We start from the raw sequence: 24,707 nt of genomic DNA, 5'->3' as shown, positions 1-24,707 counted from the left end.
CTTACTGTCAGGAAGTTCTTCCTAATGTTTAGGTGGAATCTTCTTTCTTGTAGTTTGGATCCATTGCTCCGTGTCCGCTTCTCCGGAGCAGTAGAAAACAACCTTTCTCCCTCCTCTATGTGACATCCTTTTATATATTTGAACATGGCTATCATATCACCCCTTAACCTCCTCTTCTCCAGGCTAAACATGCCCAGCTCCCTTAGCCGTTCCTCATAAGGCATCGTTTCCAGGCCTTTGACCATTTTGGTTGCCCTCCTCTGGACACGTTCCAGTTTGTCAGTGTCCTTCTTGAACTGTGGTGCCCAGAACTGGACACAGTACTCCAGGTGTGGTCTGACCAGAGCAGAATACAGTGGCACTATTACTTCCCTTGATCTAGATGCTATACTCCTATTGATGCAGCCCAGAATTGCATTGGCTTTTTTAGCTGCCGCGTCACACTGTTGGCTCATGTCAAGTTTGTGGTCAACCAAGACTCCTAGATCCTTTTCACATGTACTGCTCTCAAGCCAGGTGTCACCCATCTTGTATTTGTGCCTCTCATTTTTTTTGCCCAAGTGCAATACTTTACATTTCTCCCTGTTAAAGTTCATCTTGTTTGTTTTGGCCCAGTTCTCTAATCTGTCAGGGTTGTTTTGAAGTGTGATCCTGTCCTCTGGGGTGTTAGCCACCCCTCCCAGTTTGGTGTCATCTGCAAATTTGATCAGGATGCCCTTGAGTCCATCATCCAAGTCGTTGATAAAGATGTTGAATAAGACCGGGCCCAAGATTCAGTATATATCATTTCCCAGAACGCTTTTACAGGACCACCACATATGATAAAAGGTACCTTCTTTCCTTTTACATTTCCAGCACAAATTTGAGCTGGTTCTATACATTTTTGCAATTTTACTCAGTGTTAGGTACCAACAGTACATCATTTTCATATAGGTTTCTTTCAACGGAACAGCAAGCCGTAAACTTCAAATCCTCTTTCCATGACTTTTCCCATGATAGAAATTGTATATTATAACCAAAGTCTCTTGCCCATCACTGATTTAACTTCATCATTTTTAGTATACCATTCTAGGGAGATGGCCTGCTCTTGATGGGGTGACCCTTCCTCTGAAGGAGCAGCTTCATAGCTTGGGGGTCCTCCGGGATCCTTTCCTGTCGCTCCAGGCTCAGGTGGCCTCCATGGCCCAGAGTGCCTTCCATCAGCTTCGGCTGGTGGCCCAACTGCGCCCCTGTCTGGACAGGCATCACCCAGCTACTGTTGTCTATGCTCTGGCAACCTCAAGGTTAGATTACTGCAATGCGTTACACGTTGGGCTGCCTCTGAAGACGGTTCGGAAACTTCAGCTGGTGCAGAATTCAGCGGCCAGGTTGCTCACCGGAGCAAGTCGGTTTGAACATATTATACCAATCCTGGTCCGACTGCACTGGGTGCCCATTCAGTGTGCTGGTTTGACCTATAAAGCCTTAAACAGCTCAGGACCGCAATTCCTCAAGGACCGCCTCTCTCCCTATGAACCTCCCCGGACCCTGAGATCATCTTCTGAGGCCCCTCTTCGTGTCCCTCCTCCTTGAGAGGTTCAGAGGGTGGCAGCACAGGAACGGGGCCTTCTCTTCAGTGGCTCCCCATGTGAAGAATGCTCTCCCCAGGGAGGTTCCCCCAAGCGCCTTTGTTACACACCTTTAGGCACCGGGCAAAAATGTTCCTTTTTAACCAGGCCTTTGGATGATTTGATTGACATCCTATGGCCTTTTAAAATGTGTTTGGGGGGGAGGGTTTATCGGGTGGTTGTTGTTTTTATTTTGATTATTCTGCGGTTTTATATTCTGCTTTTATTTTGTGAATTGCCCTGAAAGCCTGCAGGCATAGGGCGGTATATAAATTTAATAAAGAAGTAAAATGTCTCCTCCCAGGCTTGTTTCCCCCTCTGGATAAACAGCTCCTGCTGAAGTTGCAGGGGGGCAGCGAGAGCGGCAGTAGCAGACCCAGCACCCCCCTCTTGCGCCCCAGAGGTGCTTGCTCTAAAGGGGAAGGGGAGGCCAAGGCAGCCCCCCTTTTCCTGCTCAGTCCAACACGTGGACCTTCCCTTCCTCTGTTGGGTGAGGAAGGGCCGCTGGACGGTCAAGTCCCGTCAAAGGCGACTGGGGCGCAGAGCTCATCTCGCTTTGGGCTGAGGGAGCCCATGTTGGTCCGCAGACAGCTTTCCGGGTCCTATGGGCAGCAGGACTGAACCGCTTCTGGTGCAACGGGACACTGTGAGAAGTGCCAGAGCGCACAGAAACACCACAGTGGTACCTATTTCTCTTCTTGCGCTGGTGTGCTTTTGAACTGCTCGGTTGGCAGGAGCTGGGACAGAGCAAGGGGAGCTCAGTCTTGGGGACTGGAACCACAGACCTTCCGCTGGGCAGCCCAAGTCTCAGTGGCTTATAGACCACAGAAACCCCTGCCTGTGTGGTGTAGTGGTTAAGAGCGGTAGTCACGTAATCTGGGGAACCGGGTTCGTGTCTCCGCTCCTCCACCTGCAGCTGCTGGGTGACCTTGGGCCGGTCCCACTTCTCTCTGAAGTCTCTCAGCCCCACTCACCTCACAGAGTGTTTGTTGTGGGGGAGGAAGGGAAAGGAGAATGTGAGCCGCTTTGAGACTCCTGAAGGGGAGTGAAAGGGAGGGTATCAAGTCCAAACTCTTCTTCTCTTCTGCCTGGGTGCCTGGGTGCCACTGTGGGCGCAGGATCCATAGCTGTCAACGTTCACTTTTTTGGGGGGGGGGGGAATTCCCTTATTCCAGCCCCGTTTCCCACTGCTATCCCAGATTGTTAGATCTCCCATAGACTGTCCCCGGGACAGGGGAGGCTGCTGATCCCTTATTTATTTTCCAATCTGAAAGTGGACAGCTATGGCAGGATCCCCGGCCGGATGGGTCCCCTTTGGCGCAATGCCCCTGCCCCACGGCTCTCCCTGGTTTCTGAGGAGTCCTGCATGGAGCCTCCAGGGCCAGAGCCAGTCTACCTTAGAGGGCACAAGGCGCTCTCCTCCTGCTTGGGGTGCCTGGGTGCCACTGTGGGCGCAGGATCCTGGGCCGGATGGGTCCCCTTTGGCGCAATGCAGGTGCCTCAGAGCTCTTCTTGCATGGAGCCTCCAGAGCCAGGGCCAGTCTACCTTAGAATGGCAAAAGGCGCTCTCCTCCTGCTTGGGGCGCCTGGGTGCCACTCTGGGCGCAGGATCCATAGCTGTCAACCTTCCCTTTTTTGGGGGGGGGGGTATTCCCTTATTCCAGCGCTATTTCCCGCTGCTATCCCGGATTCTTAGACCTCCCCTAGCCTGTCCCCGGGACCGGGGAGGCTGCTGCTCCCTTGTCCGCTCTGGCCCTGCCTGACTGGAGCCCTGGCCCCCCCCGAGGCCGGAAACTGCATCCCCTCCAGGCCCCCCCTTCCGCCCTGCCTTCTGCCCTCCCCATCCCGGGGGGGGGAAGGGGGCTCCTCTTTCTCCTTCTCGCCAGGCCAGGCAAGGGTTAAGAGCAGCTGCGCCCCTTTCCTAGAGAGGACAGGAAATGGCGGGGCGGGTCTTCCGGAGCCCCTCCCTGGCCCCCCCTCTTGTCTCCTCCGGTGAGTCTCCCCCTCTTTCCTGGCTCGGCCTTGGGGGTCCGGGGGGGCTGCAGGGGTTGGGGGTTGGGGTCCTGCGAGGGGCTGCTCAGTTGGGGGCCTCTGCCCCCCTTGGCCCAGGCAGGGAGGGGGCTGGGGGTCAGGGGGAGCCCGGGATGCAGGGGGGCGGGGAGGGGGCTGGGGGTCAGGGGGAGCCCGGGATGCAGGGGGGCGGGGAGGGGGCTGGGGGTCAGGGGGAGCCCGGGATGCAGGGGGGCGGGGAGGGGGCTGGGGGTCAGGGGGAGCCCGGGATGCAGGGGGGCGGGGAGGGGGCTGGGGGTCAGGGGGAGCCCGGGATGCAGGGGGGCGGGGAGGGGGCTGGGGGTCAGGGGGAGCCCGGGATGCAGGGGGGCGGGGAGGGGGCTGGGGGTCAGGGGGAGCCCGGGATGCAGGGGGGCGGGGAGGGGGCTGGGGGTCAGGGGGAGCCCGGGATGCAGGGGGGCGGGGAGGGGGCTGGGGGTCAGGGGGAGCCCGGGATGCAGGGGGGCGGGGAGGGGGCTGGGGTCAGGGGGAGCCCGGGATGCAGGGGGGCGGGGAGGGGGCTGGGGGTCAGGGGGAGCCCGGGATGCAGGGGGGCGGGGAGGGGGCTGGGGGTCAGGGGGAGCCCGGGATGCAGGGGGGCGGGGAGGGGGCTGGGGGTCAGGGGGAGCCCGGGATGCAGGGGGGCGGGGAGGGGGCTGGGGGTCAGGGGGAGCCCGGGATGCAGGGGGGCGGGGAGGGGGCTGGGGGTCAGGGGGAGCCCGGGATGCAGGGGGGCGGGGAGGGGGCTGGGGGTCAGGGGGAGCCCGGGATGCAGGGGGGCGGGGAGGGGGCTGGGGGTCAGGGGGAGCCCGGGATGCAGGGGGGCGGGGAGGGGGCTGGGGGTCAGGGGGAGCCCGGGATGCAGGGGGGCGGGGAGGGGGCTGGGGGTCAGGGGGAGCCCGGGATGCAGGGGGGCGTGTGGTGCGAGGGGCTGCTCAGCTGGGGTCCTCTGCCCCCCCTGGCCCAGGTGGGGAGGGGGCTGTGGGTAAGGGGGAGCCCGGGATGCAGGGGGGCGGGGAGGGGGCTGGGGGTCAGGGGGAGCCCAGGATGCAGGGGGGCGGGGAGGAGGCTGGGGTCAGGGGGAGCCCGGGATGCAGGGGGGCGTGTGGTGCGAGGGGCTGCTCAGCTGGGGGCCTCTGCCCCCCCTGGCCCAGGCGGGGAGGGGGCTGGGGGTCAGGGGGAGCCCAGCCCTGCCTTGGGGACCCCTGGCAGCTCCGCCTGGAGGGGGGCCAGCATCCCCTGGGATCCCTCCCTGAGACGGGGGGGGGGCAGGAGGACCCCCAAGCATCTATGGCTCTGGGGATTATGCAATGGGACATCACCATTGCGGTTATTATTATTATTATTATTATTTATTATTAACCTTCTCTTCCCCCAGAGTTCCCAGGGCAGATTGCAACATTAAAACTCTACTTAAAACAGATTTTTAAAAGTTTGCTGTCACAGACAGAAGGTGAGTCTTACTTGCTTTTTAGCAGCGTTCTTTTGCCCCCCCCCTAATCATCATCATCATCGATTTATATGCCCCCCCCCCCCGCCTGACCACATTTTCCAGGCATTCTGGGCGGCTTCCAACAAATTAAAACACAGAAAGGCTCCCTGAAGACGGACTTTGGAGTGGCCCAGTTGGCCCTTGGGGGGGTTGAGCAGACAAGCACCCGGCCCTCAGAAAAAAGAGAAGGACCCCTTGAGGACGTTGGGGATTCCAGGTGCTGGAAAATAAGAGAGAAGCAGGAAGGAAATGGGCCCTGAAGCGGGGGTGGGAGAGGAAGAGGGTCCCTAGCTTAAGACCCCAACTGTGGGCCAGTGACCACTTCCCAGGCCCTGGCCCTGGCTGAAGGTTTCCTCGTGAGTCAGGCGGAGGAGAGAAGGCAGGCAGAGCCGCAGGTGAGAGAGACTTTCCCCTGGAAACTCCCAAGGGGCTCAGAACTGTCAGTGTTCGTAAAAAGCAAAAGCAAAAAGGGTTCTGACCTCCCTTTGTCTCCTCAGCCTGGTCCTCGGACCCTTGTCTGCATAAAAGAGTCCACGAGAATATCCTTGCAGAGTTTTATTCTTAAAAGTCCTTGTGCAAAACACGACTGAATAAGAATACACACCAGCACCAACCAACCCAAACACCAGCCTCAGCACCAAACTCACAATTCTCACTATATATATATATATCCTGCTGCAGGCCGCTGAGTCATGCTGACCCAGCTTTATTCGCATTAAAGAAACAGCGGCCATTTTAGCTGTGACACCCCTTCTGTTTTTTAAATGCGAAAAACCCCAACAGAAACGATACATACATGCATTATATACATAAACCAAGTTTTGTCATCAATTCATTATGGCATGTTGCTGGCAAAGGCTTGGTAAACAAATCAGCAATACAGTGGTGCCCCACAAGACGAATGCCTCGCAAGACGAAAAACTCGCAAGACGAAAGGGTTTTGCGGTTTTTGAGCTGCTGCTTTGCAAGACGAATTTCCCTATGGGCTTGCTTCGCAAGACGGAAACGTCTTGCAAGTTTGTTTCCTTTTTCGTAAAACCGTTAAAACCCAAGGTGCATTGCTTGAAGAGGTGCAGGTGCGACTTGACTTTACAATCTAGATCTTTTAGTATCTGTATAAACCACATGATTTCATTGCATGCTAGCGACAGGCTCCCGTATTCTGCCTCACAGGATGAGGTCGCAACAAATCCTTGTTTCGTTGACCTCCACCGAATTATGGAATTGGCAAACATCATAACCATTCCACTCATAGATTTTCTGGTAGCTACACAGCTTCCCCAGTCCGCATCAACAAATACTTTTAGTTTTTCGTCTTGTGTACTAGATATCTTCAAACGTACATTTAATGTCCCCTTTAGATATCTGAGAAGCCTTTTCAAAGCACACCAATCGGCAGTACTGGCTTTAGATACATGTTGACTCAGAACATTTGTAGCACATGCAATATCTGGCCTTGACCACTGGCTTAAATACAATAGTGATCCTATTTTTGAGTGATACAACTCAGGCTGATCAAATTTATTATCACACACTGTCTTTGGGAAATCTGGTGTCATGGGAGTCTGAACTGGCTTGCAGTTTTCAGTGCCAAACTGCTCTATTAAATGAAGAATTTTCTCGTTCTGGCTCAATAGGAAGCTTCCATCAGCTTCCTGCCTTACTTCTACTCCCAAGTAATTGCTTACCGGCCCCAAGGCTTTAAGCTTAAACCTCTTTTCCAGTGGACTTGTGAGCTTCTGGATCTCATCTGTGGAACTCCCTGCCACAAGCAAATCATCAACAAAGACTAAGAGCATTAGATATTTGTTGCCTGTCCCCTTGGTGTACAGGCATGGATCAGCCACACTCCTTTTAAACCCAAGTTTTACAAGGGCTTCATTTAAACACTGGTTCCAACACCTTCCACTTTGTTTGAGACCGTAAGCAGCCTTTCTCAAACGCCAGACTGCACCATTCTCCTCTTCAAACCCAGGGGGTTGACTCATTAACACTTCATGGTCTAAATTTGCATGCAGACATGCAGCATCAACATCAAAATGGTGCACTGCTAGTTGTCTTAGAGCAGCAATGGAAAGCATTAAATGAAAAGTTTTACTCTTTACAGTGGGAGAAAACACTTCATCATAACTCTCCCCTTTAATCTGAGTGAACCCTCTGGCTACTAATCTGGCTCGAAAACGTGGTTCCCCAGATGCAAGGGTTTTCCTTTTGTAAACCCACTTGCATGACACCACTCTGCCACCCGGGGGCAGCATTATGACCTCAAACACTTTGTTACGTTTAAGAGAACCCTTTCCTCCTTTTTTCCGCTTTTTACAAACTCTGACAGTTTGTTATGGGCCCAGTGTTTCTGAGCATGTGCAGAGTGCAAAACGACTGACAGCATCTGAGCAGGGAGCTGGTGAGTCCTGGTGGTGTATGAAGCCAGTGGCTGTGGGTTGGAGCAGTTGGTGGCAAGCTGTAACTGTCTGCAGCGACGCTGGAGCAGCTAGGATCTGAGGATCAGGAAAGCACTCAGCGTCGGCTACTGGAACAGTTTGAGCTGCTAGAGGACCACAGTAGGCGACTCACAGAGCGGCTACACCAGTTGCAGAGCCAGGCGGGACCTGAGGGTCAACAGAGGCAGCAGCTAGAAGCCGGTGAGTGCCCGCCAGGACCATCTAGTTGAACTCTAAAGAGAGAGTCAGGAGAGATTGCTGGAGACCCCACAGAAGGGGCTCAGCAAGCACCAGCAGAGATGGCAGATTTCCAGTCTTCCCAAGTTGTAAATATTGGGGGAGGCATCCCTTTTGAACTTTTCTCAGAAAGCAACTGGCTGAGTTGGTCAATTAAAATGCAGCTGTTGTTAAGGAGAGATGGACTATGGGACTGTGTTGAAACTGAGGTTTTGAGACGGGACTCTGCTGAGAAAAAACGGCTGGATGAAAGGGCCCGTGCCCAAATTATGCTGTGTTTGAGCAACTCTCAGTTATTGCATGTAGCAAATGCCAGCACAGCGTTTGAGTGCTGGAATTTATTAAGGGCAATGCATGTCAGAGAAACTACCGATTGCTACTGTGGAGGGGCAAGGGAGGTATGGCGGTGGGGGCAGATGTAATAGGCGAAGGGGATCGAGATATGGATATGCTCGTACCCCTTCCAATCTGTGCCCCATCCCGAGGGACGAGGGTAGGGTGAGCAAGGATTACTCACCTCCGTCACTGGTGCTGTGCAATGCCAGGTCTATAGGCAACAAAACCGCCACCCTGCGAGATTTCTTTATCTCGCAGGGGGTCAACCTGGCTTGTGTGACGGAGACCTGGGTGCGCGAAGGGGCAACAGTTACCTTACGACAATAATGACAATAAAGATATTATTATTATTATTATTATTATTATTATTATTATTATTATTACGAGAGATGGCGTCCCCGGGCTTCTCTGTCCTCCACCAGTCGCGGACTGTGGGCCAGGGGGGAAGGGTGGCATTATTAATCCGGGAAGATTGTCCTTTCAGGGCTCTGCCATCGCCATCGATCCCCGGCATTGAATGTGTTGGCCTAGTGTGGGGCTCCGAGGAGAGCTTGGCTGTCTGGCTGGTGTACCGGCCACCTAGCGCACCAGCAGCCACCCTGTCAGGCCTACTGGAGGCAGTGGCCGGCTGGGCCTTGGAGTTCCCTAACCTATTGGTATTGGGGGACTTCAACATCCATGCTGATGCCACTCCCTCCTCACAGGCTCTGGACCTGGTGTCTTCCATGGCGACACTAGGGCTCTCCCAGTTTGTTTCGGGCCCCACACATCAAGCAGGCCACACGCTGGATTTGATCTTTGGCGTAAGTATAGATGTGATCATGTCTCCTTCGATGAAGGTGCCATGGTCTGATCACTACACTCTGAAAGCCAGGATTGACTTTCCACCCCCACCCTGCTTAGGTGGCGAGCCGATTTGGGCTCGCCCGCAGAGGCTGATGGACCCGGATAGATTCCGTCAAGCCTTGCGGGACCTTGCTCCCCCTGGCGACTCATTGACTGAGCATGTTGAGGGCTGGAATACCCAGCTCCTGGCAGCCATCGATGAGATTGCACCTAAGCGCCCTCTGTGACCCCGCAGAAACCGGGCTCCCTGGTTTACCGAGGAGCTTCGGAAAATGAAGCGGGACCTCAGACGGCTAGAGCGAGTATGGCGGGGTGCCCGTGACGGAGCCTCAAGAACATCTTAAAGGGCTTTTATGAAAACCTATGAGATGGCGGTGAAGGCTGCTAAGAAGTCTTACTTCTTGGCCTCCATTGCATCTGCTAGCTCTCGCCCGGCGCAATTATTTAGTATAATCAGGTCTTTAACGGCCCTTGAGGGACAGCCAAATTTAAATAACAATCTGGCACACAGCTGTGAGGCATTTGCGAGCTTTTTTGCGGAGAAGGTCTTGTTGCTCCGCTGTGACCTCCCTGCCAATTTGGATACAATAAAGGAACCGGAGGCCCCTCGACTGTCCTCAGGTCCAGTATTGGACCACTTTGACCGGATATCCCCAGCCGATGTGGACAGACTCCTCCGAGCTGGAAAGCCCACCACCTGTCCTCTCGACCTGTGCCCGTCTTGGCTGATTAGAGCATGTCCAGACAAGGTGCGGGCCCTCCTGGGGGATATCATCAATTTGTCCCTTGGCACGGGGACATTCCCAGGGGAACTGAAGGAGGCAGTGGTGCGCCCGCTCTTAAAGAAAACATCATTAGATCCTTTAGATCTATCCAATTACTGCCCGGTTTTGAATCTTCCGTTCCTGGGTAAGGTGATTGAGAGAGCGGTTGCTGAACAGCTTGGTAGGTTTCTGGATGAAACATCGGCTCTGGATCCATTCCAGTCCGGCTTCCGCGCTGGTCATGGGACCGAGACGGCTCTGGTTGCCCTAACAGATGATCTTCGTAGACAGCTGGATCGAGGCGGGTCGGGGCTGCTGATTCTTCTAGACCTGTCAGCAGCCTTTGACATGGTCGATCAAGAACTCCTGGACCACCGCCTTGCCGACGTGGGGATCTAGGGCACAGTCCTTCAATGGCTGCACTCGTTTTTCTCTGTTCGGGGACAGAGGGTGGTGCTTGGGGGGGAATTGTCATCGCGCCACTCCTTGGTGTATGGAGTACCTCAGGGTGCGATACTCTCCCCGATGCTTTTCAACATCTTTATGCGCCCCCTCACCCAGCTTGTCCGGAATTTTGGGCTGGGTTGCCATCAGTATGCCGATGACACCTAACTCTATCTGTTGATGGATGGCCATCCTGACTCGGCCCCAGACACACTGACCAGATGTTTGGAAGCTGTGGCTGGATGGTTATGTGGGAGCCGGTTGAAGCTAAATCCTTCGAAGACAGAGGTCCTGTGGCTGGGACGGGGTGATATGGGATTGGGGGGGCAACTCCCATCTCTTGCGGGGGCGCAATTAGTGCCAGCACCATCCGTTAAGAGTTTGTGTGTAATCTTCGACACCTCCTTTTCCATGGAGGCGCAGATTGCAGCTATAACAAAGGCGGCATTTTTCCATCTCCAGCAAGCTAAGCAGTTGGCTCCTTATCTCTCTCGTCCTGACCTAGCCACTGTGATCCATGCGACAGTCACCTCCAGACTGGATTATTGTAACTCGTTCTACGTGGGGCTGCCCTTGAGACTGACCCAGAAACTCCAGCAGGTGCAGAATGCTGCAGCAAGACTCCTTACAGGGTCTTCGCTGCGAGACCACTTTCACCCGGTGCTATACCAGCTGCACTGGCTCCCAGTGGAGTACAGGATCAGGTTTAAGGTAACCTTTAAAGCTCTATAAGGCCTAGGACCCTCGTACCTACAGGACTGCCTCTCCTGGTATGTCCCACAGAGGAACTTATGGTCTTCAAATAAAAACATCTTGAAGGTCCCAGGCCACAGGGAGGTTAGGCTGGCCTCAACTAGAGCCAGGGCTTTTTCGGCTGTGGCTCCGATCTGGTGGAACGCTCTGTCACAAGAGACAAGGGCCCTGCAGGACTTGACATCTTTCCGCAGGGCCTGCAAGACAGAGCTGTTCCACCAGGCCTTTGGTTAGGGCACAGCCTGACTCCCTCCCTCGGCAATCTTCGCGGAGCTCTGGCCCAATGGTTGCCAGTGGCTTGATTTGAATTAATTTTATAATGAATGATTTTAGAGTGTTGTTTGGGCTGTACTTTTGTACTGTTTTATTCTTGTTAGCTGCCCTGAGCCCGGCTTCGGCTGGGGAGGGCGGGATATAAATAAAATTTATTATTATTATTATTATTATTATTATTATTATTATTATTATTATTATTATTATTAAACTGCTGGAACTATAATGAGAGATAATCTCCCAAACTGCTCTTCTAATGGCTCACCGTCTTTTGGGAAGCAAGGGATGAGATCTGCTCCCCTAAAGTGCTTTATTCGGTCATTCCTGTTCTAATCCTTCTCCCTATTCTCTGCTTTGAATCCTTGTTCCTCTTTCCGGGAAAGGATCTGTTTGCAGAAATGGACCCAGATTCCTCTGAGACACAGAGGTCTCCGTTGGACACCAGAGGGAGGCCACTGGGTAAGGAGAAGCGAGTTTTTCTTCTCATTCTGTGGATCTTGAAACTATCTGTGGGTTCTGTTCATCTTTGGGGGGGAGCACTTGGGGCCAAGAGCCCAAAGGAGGGCAGATGTATTTTGTACCCAAAGTAAGTTTGAAATGAGTACAAATGTCTAAATGCACTCTGCAAGAAAGACTTTCTCTAAGGCCCATCTGTCACCTGAAATGCGCTGCTGAAGCTCTGAGAGACGCAGGAGCTGATGGCTTCCCTTTGACTTTTGTCTCTCGCAGGTGACCGAAGGATGCCCCCCAGACCTCCTCATCCATCTTTTCATGAGAACGGAGGAGAAGCAGCAGCTGTGGAAACAGATCTGGTATGGGGAAAGAGTCAGAGGAGTGGGGCAGCCAGGGAGCCTCTGGGCCGGAAAGAATTTCTCCTCCTCTTGGCTTCTGTCAAAGCCTCTGTCCTGAACAAAGATGGACAGTGCCATTCAGGAAGGTTTATGTGCTGACAGGAATGAACAGCCATCTCTCCTTAACTGGGCTTCGGAATGTCACTTTTATTATTATGATTTATCAGTAGCTGCAGTTATATTTCTATATTGATCGTTAGATGCCAAAATCTAATCAGGCTTTTAAGCAGTTGAGAAGCCATAGCAAACAGTGGCTGGGATTCACCTCAGCAGCCCCATCAGCTGCACAAGGGGAATCCCCTTCCTCCCCCTCTCTGTGCCCCCATGAGCCCCTTGAAGTTGGCTGTAGGGCAGAGGGAGGGTCCCATCGCCCCCCAAGCATCACACAGCGGGAGTAGAGAAGGGATCGTTCTGTCTGGCAGACAGGAATACTTCCATAGACAGAATAATTTGAAGAACAGCATGCGGAGTTCCACCCATTCACACAAAGATTAATACCCATCATTAGAATGCACAGTAAAATAAATCATTGAAATGCTAAAATAGGCATCCAGACCTAAAACGTGCAGCCAAATAAACCCATTAAAAGAACACAACAAGGAATGGGCAGAAAACAACTGAGCAATGTATAGTGGATAATCTTTGTGCTGTCTCAGAAGAGGACCTTTTTCCTTTTCCTTCAGGGTCCTCTGTGCTTTGAAGATGTCGCTGTGTATTTCACAGAGGAGGAGTGGGCGTTGCTGGATCCTGACCAGAGAGCTCTGCATAAGGACGTCATGGAGGAGAATCGTAGGATCGTGGACTCTCTCAGTAAGGATTCCTGCTGGACCATAATATATGTTTTGAAATACACCCACCCACCCAAACCCACCCACCCCTACCTCCACCTGTGAGAATCCTGCAATATTTTGATGGCGCTCAACAGCATCTGGGATTCTCCTTCCCCGCAGCTCACCTTGAATCTCCTGTTCTGTCTGCAAATATTCTTGCCCCACATATGCCTTTTTAAAGCATGACCAGGCTGGTCTAGGCTGCCCAGACCTTCTTGAATGTAACTTTCTGTGTGGTGGCAGAAGAAGTAGCAGCTTCTGTGAGGTTTTCTGTTTTTGCTTCGGTCACTTTCTGGTTGACCAAAGAGATAACTGGCCTTGCAGATGGAGGAGATTCCATGATTAGGCCAAACAAGATCCTTCCCGGAAGATGCCAGTCTGTTTGAATCTCAGGTTCCCATCAATCTGTGTGTCAAGGAGAGTCAACAAAGGCAGTGAACCCTGTAGTAAGACCTCAGATCTAAGTCCCTTCCGTTCTTCATCGATCACAAACATTCATTAGCAGTCTTCCATAATTTGGGGCTCTATTTCTTCCTGAGGCTCTAATGTGTTTCTCTCTTTGATGCAGGTGCTGATGGATTGGAAATTATGAACAAGGGGAACCGTGACAACATTCACACAGTGGGGAAGTTGTATAAATATTTGGAGTGTGGAGAGAGTTATAGTCTGAGCTCCCATTCTACTTCCCATAAAATATATCCTACTGGGAAAAATCGTTATCGGTACTTGGAAGATGGTAAGACGGTTCGTCAGAAGACATTTCTCACTTTCCCTAAAAGAAGTCACAGCAGGGAGAAACCCCATCAGTGTTTGGAATGTGGGAAGAGGTTCAGTCACAGGGCTGTGCTCAAGGCCCATCAAAGAATTCATACAGGAGAGAAACCATATCAGTGCTTGGAATGTGGAAAGAGCTTCAGGCAGAAAGCTAATCTCATAGCTCATCAAAGCATTCATACAGGGGAGAAACCATATCAGTGCTTGGAGTGTGGGAAGAGCTTCAGGAAGAAAGCTAAGCTCACAGCTCATCAAAGAATTCATACAGGGGAGAAACCATATCAGTGCTTGGAGTGTGGGAAGAGCTTCAGTCAGAGGGGTCATCTCACTTCCCATCAAAGTATTCATACAGGGGAGAAACCATATCAGTGCTTGGAATGTGGAAAGAATTTTAGTAGGAAGGATACCCTTACTTCACATGAAAGAATTCACAGAGGAGAGAGACCATATAAATGCTTTGAATGTGGAAGGGGCTTCGTTAGGGGCTGCCAGCTCACTTCCCATCAAACAATTCACACTGGGGAGAAACCCCATCAGTGGTTAGAATGTGGGAAGACCTTCACTCGCAAGTATAGTCTCACTTTCCATCAAAGAATTCATACAGGGGAGAAACCATACCAGTGCTTGGCGTGTGGGAAGAGCTTCAGGCAGAAAGCTAAGCTCACAGATCATCAAAGAATTCATACAGGGGAGAAACCATATCAGTGCTTGGAGTGTGGGAAGAGCTTCAGGAAGAAAGCTAAGCTCACAGCTCATCAAAGAATTCATACAGGGGAGAAACCATATCAGTGCTTGGAGTGTGGGAAGAGCTTCAGTCAGAGGGGTCATCTCACTTCCCATCAAAGTATTCATACAGGGGAGAAACCATATCAGTGCTTGGAATGTGGAAAGAATTTTAGTAGGAAGGATACCCTTACTTCACATGAAAGAATTCACAGAGGAGAGAGACCATATAAATGTTTTGAATGTGGAAGGGGCTTCGTTAGGGGCTGCCAGCTCACTTCCCATCAAACAATTCACACTGGGGAGAAACCCCATCAGTGGTTAGAATGTGGGAAGACCTACACTCGCAAGTATAGTCTCACTTTCCATCAAAGAATTCATACAGGGGAGAAACCATACCAGTGCTTGGCGTGTGGGAAGAGCTTCAGGCAGAAAGCTAAGCTCACAGATCATCAAAGAATTCATACAGGGGAGAAACCATATCAGTGCTTGGAGTGTGGGAAGAGCTTCAGACAGAGGGCTGCGCTCAAGGCCCATCAAAGAATTCATACAGGGAAGAAACCATATCAGTGCTTGGAATGTGGAAAGAGCTTCAGGCAGAAAGCTAATCTCACAGATCATCAAAGAATTCATACAGGGGAGAAACCATATCACTGTTTGGAATGTGGAAAGAGCTTCAGTCACAGGGCTGCGCTCAAGGCCCATCAAAGAATTCATACAGGGAAGAAACCATATCAGTGCTTGGAATGTGGAAAGAGCTTCAGGCAGAAAGCTAATCTCACAGCTCATCAAAGAATTCATACAGGGGAGAAACCATATCAGTGCGTGGAATGTGGAAAGAGCTTCAGTCGGAAGGACCATCTCACTTCCCATCAAAGAATTCATACAGGGGAGAAACCATATCAGTGCTTGGAGTGTGGGAAGAGCTTCAGGCAGAAAGCTAAGCTCACAGATCATCAAAGAATTCATACAGGCGAGAAACCATATCAGTGCTTGGAATGTGGAAAGAATTTTAGTCAGAAGTATATCCTTACTTCACATGAAAGAATTCATAGAGGATAGAAACCATATAAATGCTTTGAATGTGGACGGAGCTTCATTACGGGCTGCCATCTCACTTCCCATCAAAGAATTCACACTGGGGAGAAACCATATCAGTGCTTGGAATGTGGAAAGAGCTTCAGTCAAAAGAATAGTCTCACTTTCCATCAAAGAATTCATACAGGGGAGAAACCACATTATTATTTTTTTTTTAAAAGAAATTTTTATTGCGTTTCTTTCCATAGGTTAACAGATTTGTTTACATAGCAACATGCAAGAAACATTTTTTATATATAGAGAAAAGTAGAGAGAAAGAAGAAAAAATTAAGAAACTTTCATAACGTCTTTCAACAATTCGCTTTTGGACCTCCTCACGTCCTCTCGGCATTGCATTCATTGTTCTAGCCAGTTCAGCAATTTGTTATCTTGTTTCCCATCTTATTATACCTTTAAATTTATTATGTTACCAATTTTGAAAATTTGTAATTTAATTTTAACACTCTTAATAAACATAATATTTTGTTTCTAATTTGTCTCGTTTTTTTCCCCCATCAATACTTACTTTATCATTTACTTAAATAAATAGGGGAGAAACCACATTAGTGCTTGGAATGTGGAAAGAGTTTTAATCGCAAGAATAGTCTCATTTCCTATCAAAGAATTCATACAGGGGAGAAACCATATCAGTGCTTGGAATGTGGAAAGAGCTTCAGGAAGAAGAAAAGTCTAACTTTCCATCAAGGAACTCACAGCAGGGAGAATCATGTTATTTGAAGATGGGTCTCATATGTCCTCTCAATCTCCTCTTTGGCAGGCTAAGCCTACCCAGCTCCTTCTATCGTTCCTAAAAAGGCTAGGTTTCCAAATGTTTGATTATATTGGTCACCCTTCTCTGCACAGATTCCAACTCCTCAATATCCTCCTTTGATTGTGACATCCAGAATAAAATTTAAAATACTAACTGATGCAAAGGAAAGAGGGGGATTTGCCCTGCCGGACTTAAGGTTATATTATGAAGCTGTAGCTTTCTGCTGGATGAAAGATTGGCTACTTTTAGAGAACACTGATGTCCTAGATCTGGAAGGGTTTAATAATGCTTTTGGATGGCATGCTTATCTGTGGTACGACAAGGTAAAGGTTCATAAAGTGTTCATGAACCATATTGTCAGGAGAGCAATATTTAATGTCTGGATAAAGTACAAAGACTTATTAGAAAATAAGACCCCAAGGTGGCTATCACCAATGGAAGCTAAGGCCCGGAAAAGACTCAATATGGAGGCCAAATGGCCGAAATATTGGGAATAGAAAAAATTGGAGACACTTGGAGGTTGCAGAGTTTAGAAAAACTAAAGGATAAGGTGCAAGATTGGTTACATTACGCTCAAATTAAGGAGATTTTCAATTTGGACAAAAGGATAGGATTCCAGGTGGAAAAATCGAAACTAGAAACAGAATTGTTAGAACCAAAGATTAAGGTACTTTCAAGAATGTATAACTTGTTGCTAAAATGAAACACTCAGGATGAAACGGTTAAATCAGCCATGATAAAATGGGCTCAGGATATTGGGTACAACATTATGTTTGATGACTGGGAACGGTTATGGACCACCAGGGTGAAGTTCACGGCATGTAATGCCTTGAAGGAGAACATTATGAAAATGATATATAGGTGGTACATGACCCCAGTCAAGCTTGCAAAAATATACCATCTGTCTGATAACAAATGTTGGAAATGTAAGGAGGCTGAAGGGACATTCTTTCACCTCTGGTGGACTTGTCCAAGAGTGAAGGCCTTCTGGGAAATGATTTACAATGAGTTAAAAAAGGTATTTAAGTATACCTTCCCCAAGAAACCAGAGGCCTTCCTCTTGGGCATTGTTCGCCAGAAAGTGTTAAAGAAGGATAGAACTTTTTTCATGTACGCAACAACAGCAGCAAGAATTCTTATCGCAAAATATTGGAAGACTCAAGATTTGCCCACTTTGGAAGAATGGCAGATGCAACTGACAGACTATATGGAATTGGCAGAAATGACTGGCAGAATCCGAGATTTGGGAGAGGAGACATTGGAAGAGGACTGGAAAAAATTTAAGGACTATTTACCAAAACAGTACAAACTGTATGAATGCTAAGAAATTGCACGATTGAAAACAATATGGTACCAGCAAAATAGTTGAAAGATATAGGGGACTAAGTGATGTTTAAGAAAAGGTTGAAATTTGAGGTAATATTATGTTTATACTAAGATGATAAGTATTTGATAAAAATTATTTTAAGCTTAGAGACATAATATTTGAGAAGTACATAATAGGAACTGAAATAAGGTAACAACTTGCTGTTTTCAACTTTATTATAGAGAACGCAGAGAAGGGAGATGTGAGGAAGTCCAGCTAGTTATTAAAAATATGTTATAAATAGTCACGTTTTTCATATTTTATGTTTGTGCTGATGTATGTTTTTTTCTTTTCTTTTGTTTGTTACCTGTTTGGTGAAGGGACTGTATATGTTTGGTGATTTCTTTATATGTGAAAACTGAATAAAAATATTTGGGGGGGGGGGACAACAGAATTGAGCACAGGACTCCAGGTGTGGTCTGACCAAGGCAGGAAGGAACATAGTATTACTTCCCATGACCTGGACAAGATGATCATGGCCACTGGTCCCATCACCTCCTGGCAAACAGAAGGGGAAGAAATGGAGGCAGTGAGAGATTTTACCTTCTTGGGCTCCATGATCACTGCAGATGGTGACAGCAGCCACGAAATTAAAAGACGCCTGCTTCTTGGGAGAAAAGCAATGGCAAGCCTAGACAGCATCTTAAAAAGCAGAGACATCACCTTGACAACAAAGTTCAAGCTATGGTTTCCCAGTAGTGATGTATGGAAGTGAGAGCTGGACCATAAAGAAGGCTGATCGCCAAAGAATGGATGCTTTTGAATTAGAAGAAGAAGAAGAAGAAGAAGAGTTTGGATTTGATATCCCGCCTTTCACTCCCCTTCAGGAGTCTCAAAGCGGCTAACAATCTCCTTTCCCTTCCTCCCCCACAACAAACACTCTGTGAGGTGAGTGGGGCTGAAAGACTTCAGAGAAGTGTGACTGGCCCAAGGTCACCCAGCAGCTGCATGTGGAGGAGCGGAGACGCGAACCCGGTTACCCAGATTACGTGACTACCGCTCTTAACCACTACACCACACTGGCTCTCAAGAAGAAGAAGAGTTTGAATTTGCCTTTCACTCCCTTGAAGGAGTCTCAAAGCGGCTCACATTCTCCTTTCCCTTCCTCCCCCACAACAAACACTCCATGAGGTGAGTGGGGCTGAGAGACTTCAAAGAAGTGTGACTAGCGCAAGGTCACCCAGCAGCTGCATGTGGAGGAGCGGAGACGCGAACCCAGTTCCCCAGATTACGAGACTACCGCTTTTAACCACTACACCACACTGGCTCTCCAACACTGGAATTACGGTGTTAGAGGAGACTCTTGAGAGTCCCATGGACTGCAAGAAGATCCAACCTCTCCATTCTGAAGGAAATCAGCGCTCACTGGAAGGACAGATCCTGAAGCTGAGGCTCCAAGACTTTGGCCACCTCATGAGAAGACTCCCTGGAAAAGACCCTGATGTTGGGAAAGATGGAGGGCACAAGAAGAAGGGGACGAGAGAGGACGAGATGGTGGGACAGTGTTCTCGAAGCCACCAGCATGAGTTTGACCAAACTGCGGGAGGCAGTGGAAGACAGGAGGGCCTGGCGTGCTCTGGTCCAGGGCGTCACGAAGAGGCAGACACAACTAAACAACTAAACAACAAGCAGTCTCTGCTCTTTTTGCCTTCCCTGGGAGGAAGGCGGAGTGGATGTCTGAAACTCAATGTCAACCGGAAACTCATTCCAGATAAGACTGAGGCAGTTAGTGGGTGGTGCCCTAGACCAGATGGCTGGGAGATGGCCTGCTCTTAAAAGAAATTAAATTGGTTTTACATAAAGTTATACATAATAACTGTAACCTTTCCAAAACATACAAAATATCAAGGTGCGTTCACACCTTCAGACCTTCCCCCACATGGGTTCCAGTTCTAAACATGTTATCTTTTCCCTTTTCCCTGCATCTTTTACCATTATCCATCTCTTATGTCACCATAGTAACCAAAGTTCAGTTCACATTGCAAGTGTCATTGCATCCCTGCCCGTGATTTTAACTGTCTACAGTGGTCTTTCAAGTATACAGTAAAATTATTCCAGTCTTTTAAAAATACTTGTTCTTCCTGGTTTCTGATCTTTCCCCTTAGTCTCGCCATTTCTGCGCATTCCATCAGTTTGGTCTGCCGCTCTTCCTTAGTCGGTACTTCACCTTCTTTCCATCTCTGGGCCAAAAACATTCCCGCTGCCGTCATTCCGTACGTAAACAGTCTCTTATTTCCTTTGGGAATTCATCACATATATGATATTATAAGAGAGAAGCCTCTGGTTTTCTGCCAAAGGGTGAGGGGAGAGACTCCACCAGGCAAGGCCTCCTTCCACTTGCCTTGCCCCACCCTCTGCTTCTCAATGTGTTTTGTATTGTTCTGTCTACTGTGGCTTGTCGTTGTTTTATTGATTATACTTTAGATATTATTGTAACTGTTGAGTGGATTTCTGTTTAACTTTTATATGTTATTATTATGTTATACTACTCTAATTAATGGTTGAATGTTGCTATTTTGATGTAGGATGCCAATTTTAAAGTTATGTTTTATTATCACATTTTTGTAATGCATTAGATTGTTAGAAGATGTACATTTTCTGTTTCTTCAGCTTGTAAACCACCTTGAGTATTGTAAGATAGAAAGTCGGTATACAAATTAAAATTGATGATGTTGATGATGACAAAATTTTTCTTAAACACTTTCTTTAATTCAGTATATATCGTTTCCCAGAATGCTTTTACCACTCCACAGGACCACCACATATGATAAAAGGTACCTTCTTTCCTTTTATATTTCCAGCACAAATTTGAGCTGGTTCTATGCATTTGTGCAATTTTACTCAGTGTTAGGTACCAACAGTACATCATTTTCATATAGTTTTCTTTCAACAGAACAGCAAGCCATAAACTTCAAATCCTCATTCCATAACTTTTCCCATGATAGAAATTGTATATTATAACCAAAGTCTCTTGCCCATCACTGATTTTACTTCATCATTTTTAGTATACCATTCTAGGGAGATGGCCTGCTCTTGATGGGGTGACCCTTCCTCTGAAGGAGCAGCTTCATAGCTTGGGGGTCCTCCTGGATCCTTTCCTGTCGCTCCAGGCTCAGGTGGCCTCCGTGGCCCAGAGTGCCTTCCATCAGCTTCGGCTGGTGGCCCAACTACGCCCCAGTCTGGACAGGGATCACCCAACTACTGCTGTCTATGCTCTGGCAACCTCAAGGTTAGATTACTGCAATGTGTTCTACATAGGGCTGCCTCTGAAGACGGTTTGGAAACTTCAGCTGGTGCAGAATTCAGCGGCCAGGTTGCTCACCGGAGCAAGACGGTTTGAACATATTATACCAATCCTGGTCCGACTGCACTGGGTGCCCATTCAGTGTGCTGGTTTGACCTATAAAGCCTTAAACAGCTCAGGACCACAATTCCTCAAGGACCGCCTCTCTCCCTATGAACCTCCCCGGACCCTGAGATCATCTTCTGAGGCCCCTCTTCGTGTCCCTCCTCCTTGAGAGGCCCAGAGGGTGGCAGCACAGGAACGGGGCCTTCTCTGCAGTGGCTCCCCATGTGAAGATTGCTCTCCCCAGGGAAGTTCCCCCAAGCGCCTTCATTATACACCTTTAGGTACTGGGCAAAAATGTTCCTTTTTAACCTTTGGTTGATTTGATTGACATCCTATGGCCTTTTAAAATGTATTTGGGGGCAGGGTTTATCGGGTGCTGGTTGTTTTTATTTTGATTATTCTGCGGTTTTATATTCTGGTTTTATTTTGTGAATTGCCCTGAAAGCCTTTGTGCATAAAGAAATGAAACGCCTCCTCCCAGGATTGTATCCCCCTGTGGATAAATAGCTCCTGCTGAAGTTGGAGAGGGGCAGCGAGAGCGGCAGTCGCAGACCCAGCAGCCCAAGTCTCAGTGGCTTATAGACCACAGAACCCCCTGCACCCCACGACTGGTCCATAGTTGTCAACCTTCCCGTTTTTTGTGGGAAATTCCCGGATGGGCCCCTTTGGCGCGATGCACCTGCCGCACGGCTCTTCCTGGTTTCTGAAGAGTCCTGCATGGAGCCTCCAGGGCCAGAGCCAGTCTACCTTAGCGGGCCAAAGGCGCTCTCCTCCTGCTTGGGGCGCCTGGGTGCCACTGTGGGCGCAGGATCCTGGGCCGGATGTGTCCCCCTTGGCACGATGCCCCTGCCCCAGGGCTCTTCCTGGTTTCTGAGGAGTCCTGCATGGAGCCTCCAGGGCCAGAGCCAGTCTACCTTAGAGTGGCAAAAGGCGCTCTCCTCCTGGGTGCCACTGTGGGCGCAGGATCCTGGGCCGGATGGGTCCCCTTTGGCGCGATGCTCCTGCTCCTGGGCTCTTCCCGGGGCGGGAGAGTGCTAGAGTCCTGTCTAGTCAAGTTGTGTGGGATCAATTCCAATCTGTTACCTCCGAGGATGTGGACAGGCTGCTTGGACGAGTGAAACCAACCACCTGTCTCCTTGATCCTTGCCCATCCTGGCTTATAAAAGCTAGCCGGGAAGGACTGGGCAATGGGCTTCGTGGGGCGGTGAATGCTTCCCTCCGTGAGGGAGCCTTCCCAGACCCGCTGAAAGAGGCAGTTATTAAACCACTTATTAAAAAACCATCTTTAGACCCGGCCACGATGGCCAACTATCGCCCAGTCTCAAATCTTCCATTCCTGGGCAAGGTGATTGAGCGAGCGGTTGCCGAACAACTCCAGGCACGCCTGGAAGAAGCGGACCATTTGGATCCCTTCCAGTCGGGATTCAGGCCTCATCATGGGACTGAAACTGCCTTGGTCGCACTGGTTGATGATCTCCGGCGGGCTAGGGACAAAGGTGAGAGCTGTTTCCTAGTTCTGCTGGATCTCTCAGCGGCGTTTGATACCATCGACCATAGCATCCTTCTGGACCGTCTTGAGGGGCTGGGAGCTGGGGACACTGTTATACAGTGGTTCCGTTCCTTCCTCCTGGGCCGTGTTCAGAAAGTGGTGGTGGGGGATGAGTGTTCAGACCCCTGGGCTCTCACTTGTGGGGTGCCTCAGGGTTCTGTCCTCTCCCCCATGCTTTTCAACATCTACATGCAGCCGCTGGGAGAGATCATTAGGGGGTTTGGGCTGGGTGTTCATCAGTATGCAGATGATACCCAGCTCTACCTCTCTTTTAAATCAGAACCAGTGAGGGCGGTGACAGTCCTGTGTCAGTGTCTGGAGGCGGTTGGAGGATGGATGGCGGCAAACAGATTGAGATTGAATCCTGACAAGACAGAAGTACTGTTTCTGGGGGACAGGAGGCGGGCAGGTGTGGAGGACTCCCTGGTCCTGAATGGGGTAACTGTGCCTCTGAAGGACCAGGTGCGCAGCCTGGGAGTCATTTTGGACTCACAGCTGTCCATGGAGGCACAGGTCAAATCTGTATCCAGGGCAGCTGTTTACCAGCTCCATCTGGTACGTAGGCTGAGACCCTATCTGCCCGCATACTGTCTCGCCAGAGTGGAGCATGCTCTGGTTATCTCCTGCTTGGACTACTGCCATGCGCTCTATGTGGGGCTACCTTTGAAGGTGACGCGGAAACTACAACTAATCCAGAATGTGGCCGCCAGACTGGGGACTGGGAGCGGCCGCCAAGACCACATAACACCGGTCTTGAAAGACCTACATTGGCTCCCAGTACGTTTCCGAGCACAATTCAAAGTGTTGGTGCTGACCTTGAAAGCCCTAAATGGCCTCAGTCCAGTATACCTGAAGGAGCGTCTCCACCTCCATCGTTCTACCCGGACACTGAGGTCCAGCTCCGAGGGCCTTCTGGTTGTTCCCTCCCTGCGAGAAGTGAAGCTACAGAGAACCAGGCAGAGGGCCTTCTCGGTGGTGGCGCCCGCCCTGTGGAACGCCCTTCCAGCAGATGTCAAAGCGATAAACAACTACCTGGCATTCAGAAGACATCTTCAGGGAAGTTTTTAATACGTATGTGACATTTTAGTTTATTTTTCATCTTTGTTGGAAGACGCCCAGAGTGGCTGGGGAAACCCAGGGTACAAATAATAAATTATTATTATTATTATTATTATTATTATTATTATTATTATTATTATTATTATTATTTCTGAGGAGTCCTGCACGGAGCCTCCAGGGCCAGAGCCAGTCTACCTTAGAGTGGCAGAGCACAAGGTGGGGAGAGGGTGCCCTCTTCCTGCTTGGGGCGCCTGGGTGCCGGATTGTTAGACATCCCATAGACTGTCCCTGGGACGGGTGAGGCTGATGTTCCCTTCTTTTCAAATCTGAAAGTGGACAGCTATGGCAGGGTCCTGGGCCGGGTCTTCCTACATGGAGCCTCCATGGACACACCCAGTCTACCTTAGAATGGCAGAGCACAAGGCAGGGAGGAAGATGCTCTCCTCCTGCTTGGGGGCGCAGGGTCCTGGGCCGGATGGGTCCCCCTTGGCGCAATGCAGGTGCCTCAGGGTCTTCCTGCATGGAGCCTCCAGGGCCAGAGCCAGTCTACCTTAGAGTGGCAAAAGGCGCTCTCCTCCTGGGTGCCATTGTGGGCGCAGGATCCTGGGCCGGATGTGTCCCCCTTGGCGCAATGCAGCTTCCTCAGGGTCTTCCTACATGGAGCCTCCATGGACACACCCAGTCTACCTTAGAATGGCAGAGCACAAGGCAGGGAGGAAGATGCTCTCCTCCTGCTTGGGGGCGCAGGGTCCTGGGCCGGATGGGTCCCCTTTGGCACAAGGCACCTTCCTCAGAGCTCTTCCTGCATGGAGCCTCCAGGGCCAGAGCCAGTCTACCTTAGAGGGCCAAAGGCGCTCTCCTCCTGCTTGGGGTGCCTGGGTGCCACTGTGGGCGCAGGATCCCGGGCCGGATGGGACCCCCTTGGCGCGATGCCCCTGCCTCAGAGCTCTTCCTGCATGGAGCCTCCAGGGCCAGAGCCAGTCTACCTTAGAATGGCAAAAGGCGCTCTCCTCCTGCTTGGGGCGCCTGGGTGCCACTCTGGGCGCAGGATCCTGGGCCGGATGGGACCCCCTTGGCGCGATGCAGCTGCCTCAGAGCTCTTCCTGCATGGAGCC

At 50.2% G+C, this 24,707-nt stretch overlaps 1 protein-coding gene and 1 long non-coding RNA gene across 2 annotated transcripts; both read left to right on the top strand.

The window, feature by feature from the left end:
* Positions 1-115: 115 nt before the first annotated feature.
* On the top strand, positions 116-1,902 carry LOC308583118. The gene is made up of 2 exons (XR_014006061.1): positions 116-437; positions 1,000-1,902. It is a non-coding gene; the product is annotated as an uncharacterized lncRNA (long non-coding RNA).
* Positions 1,903-5,447: 3,545 nt separating this feature from the next.
* Positions 5,448-15,653, top strand: LOC308584010 (uncharacterized protein). The gene is made up of 5 exons (XM_081188627.1): positions 5,448-5,543; positions 11,626-11,701; positions 11,972-12,054; positions 12,777-12,903; positions 13,492-15,653. The coding sequence occupies exons 2-5, from the start codon at positions 11,641-11,643 to the stop codon at positions 15,480-15,482; spliced, it is 2,262 nt and encodes a 753-aa protein (XP_081044753.1). The 5' UTR covers positions 5,448-5,543; positions 11,626-11,640; the 3' UTR covers positions 15,483-15,653.
* Positions 15,654-24,707: the final 9,054 nt, after the last annotated feature.

This window comes from Podarcis bocagei (genome assembly GCF_964188305.1).
Source record: "Podarcis bocagei genome assembly, chromosome: 3".
Taxonomy (NCBI): Eukaryota; Metazoa; Chordata; class Lepidosauria; order Squamata; family Lacertidae; genus Podarcis; species Podarcis bocagei.
This window is presented reverse-complemented; position numbering and strand designations above follow the sequence as displayed.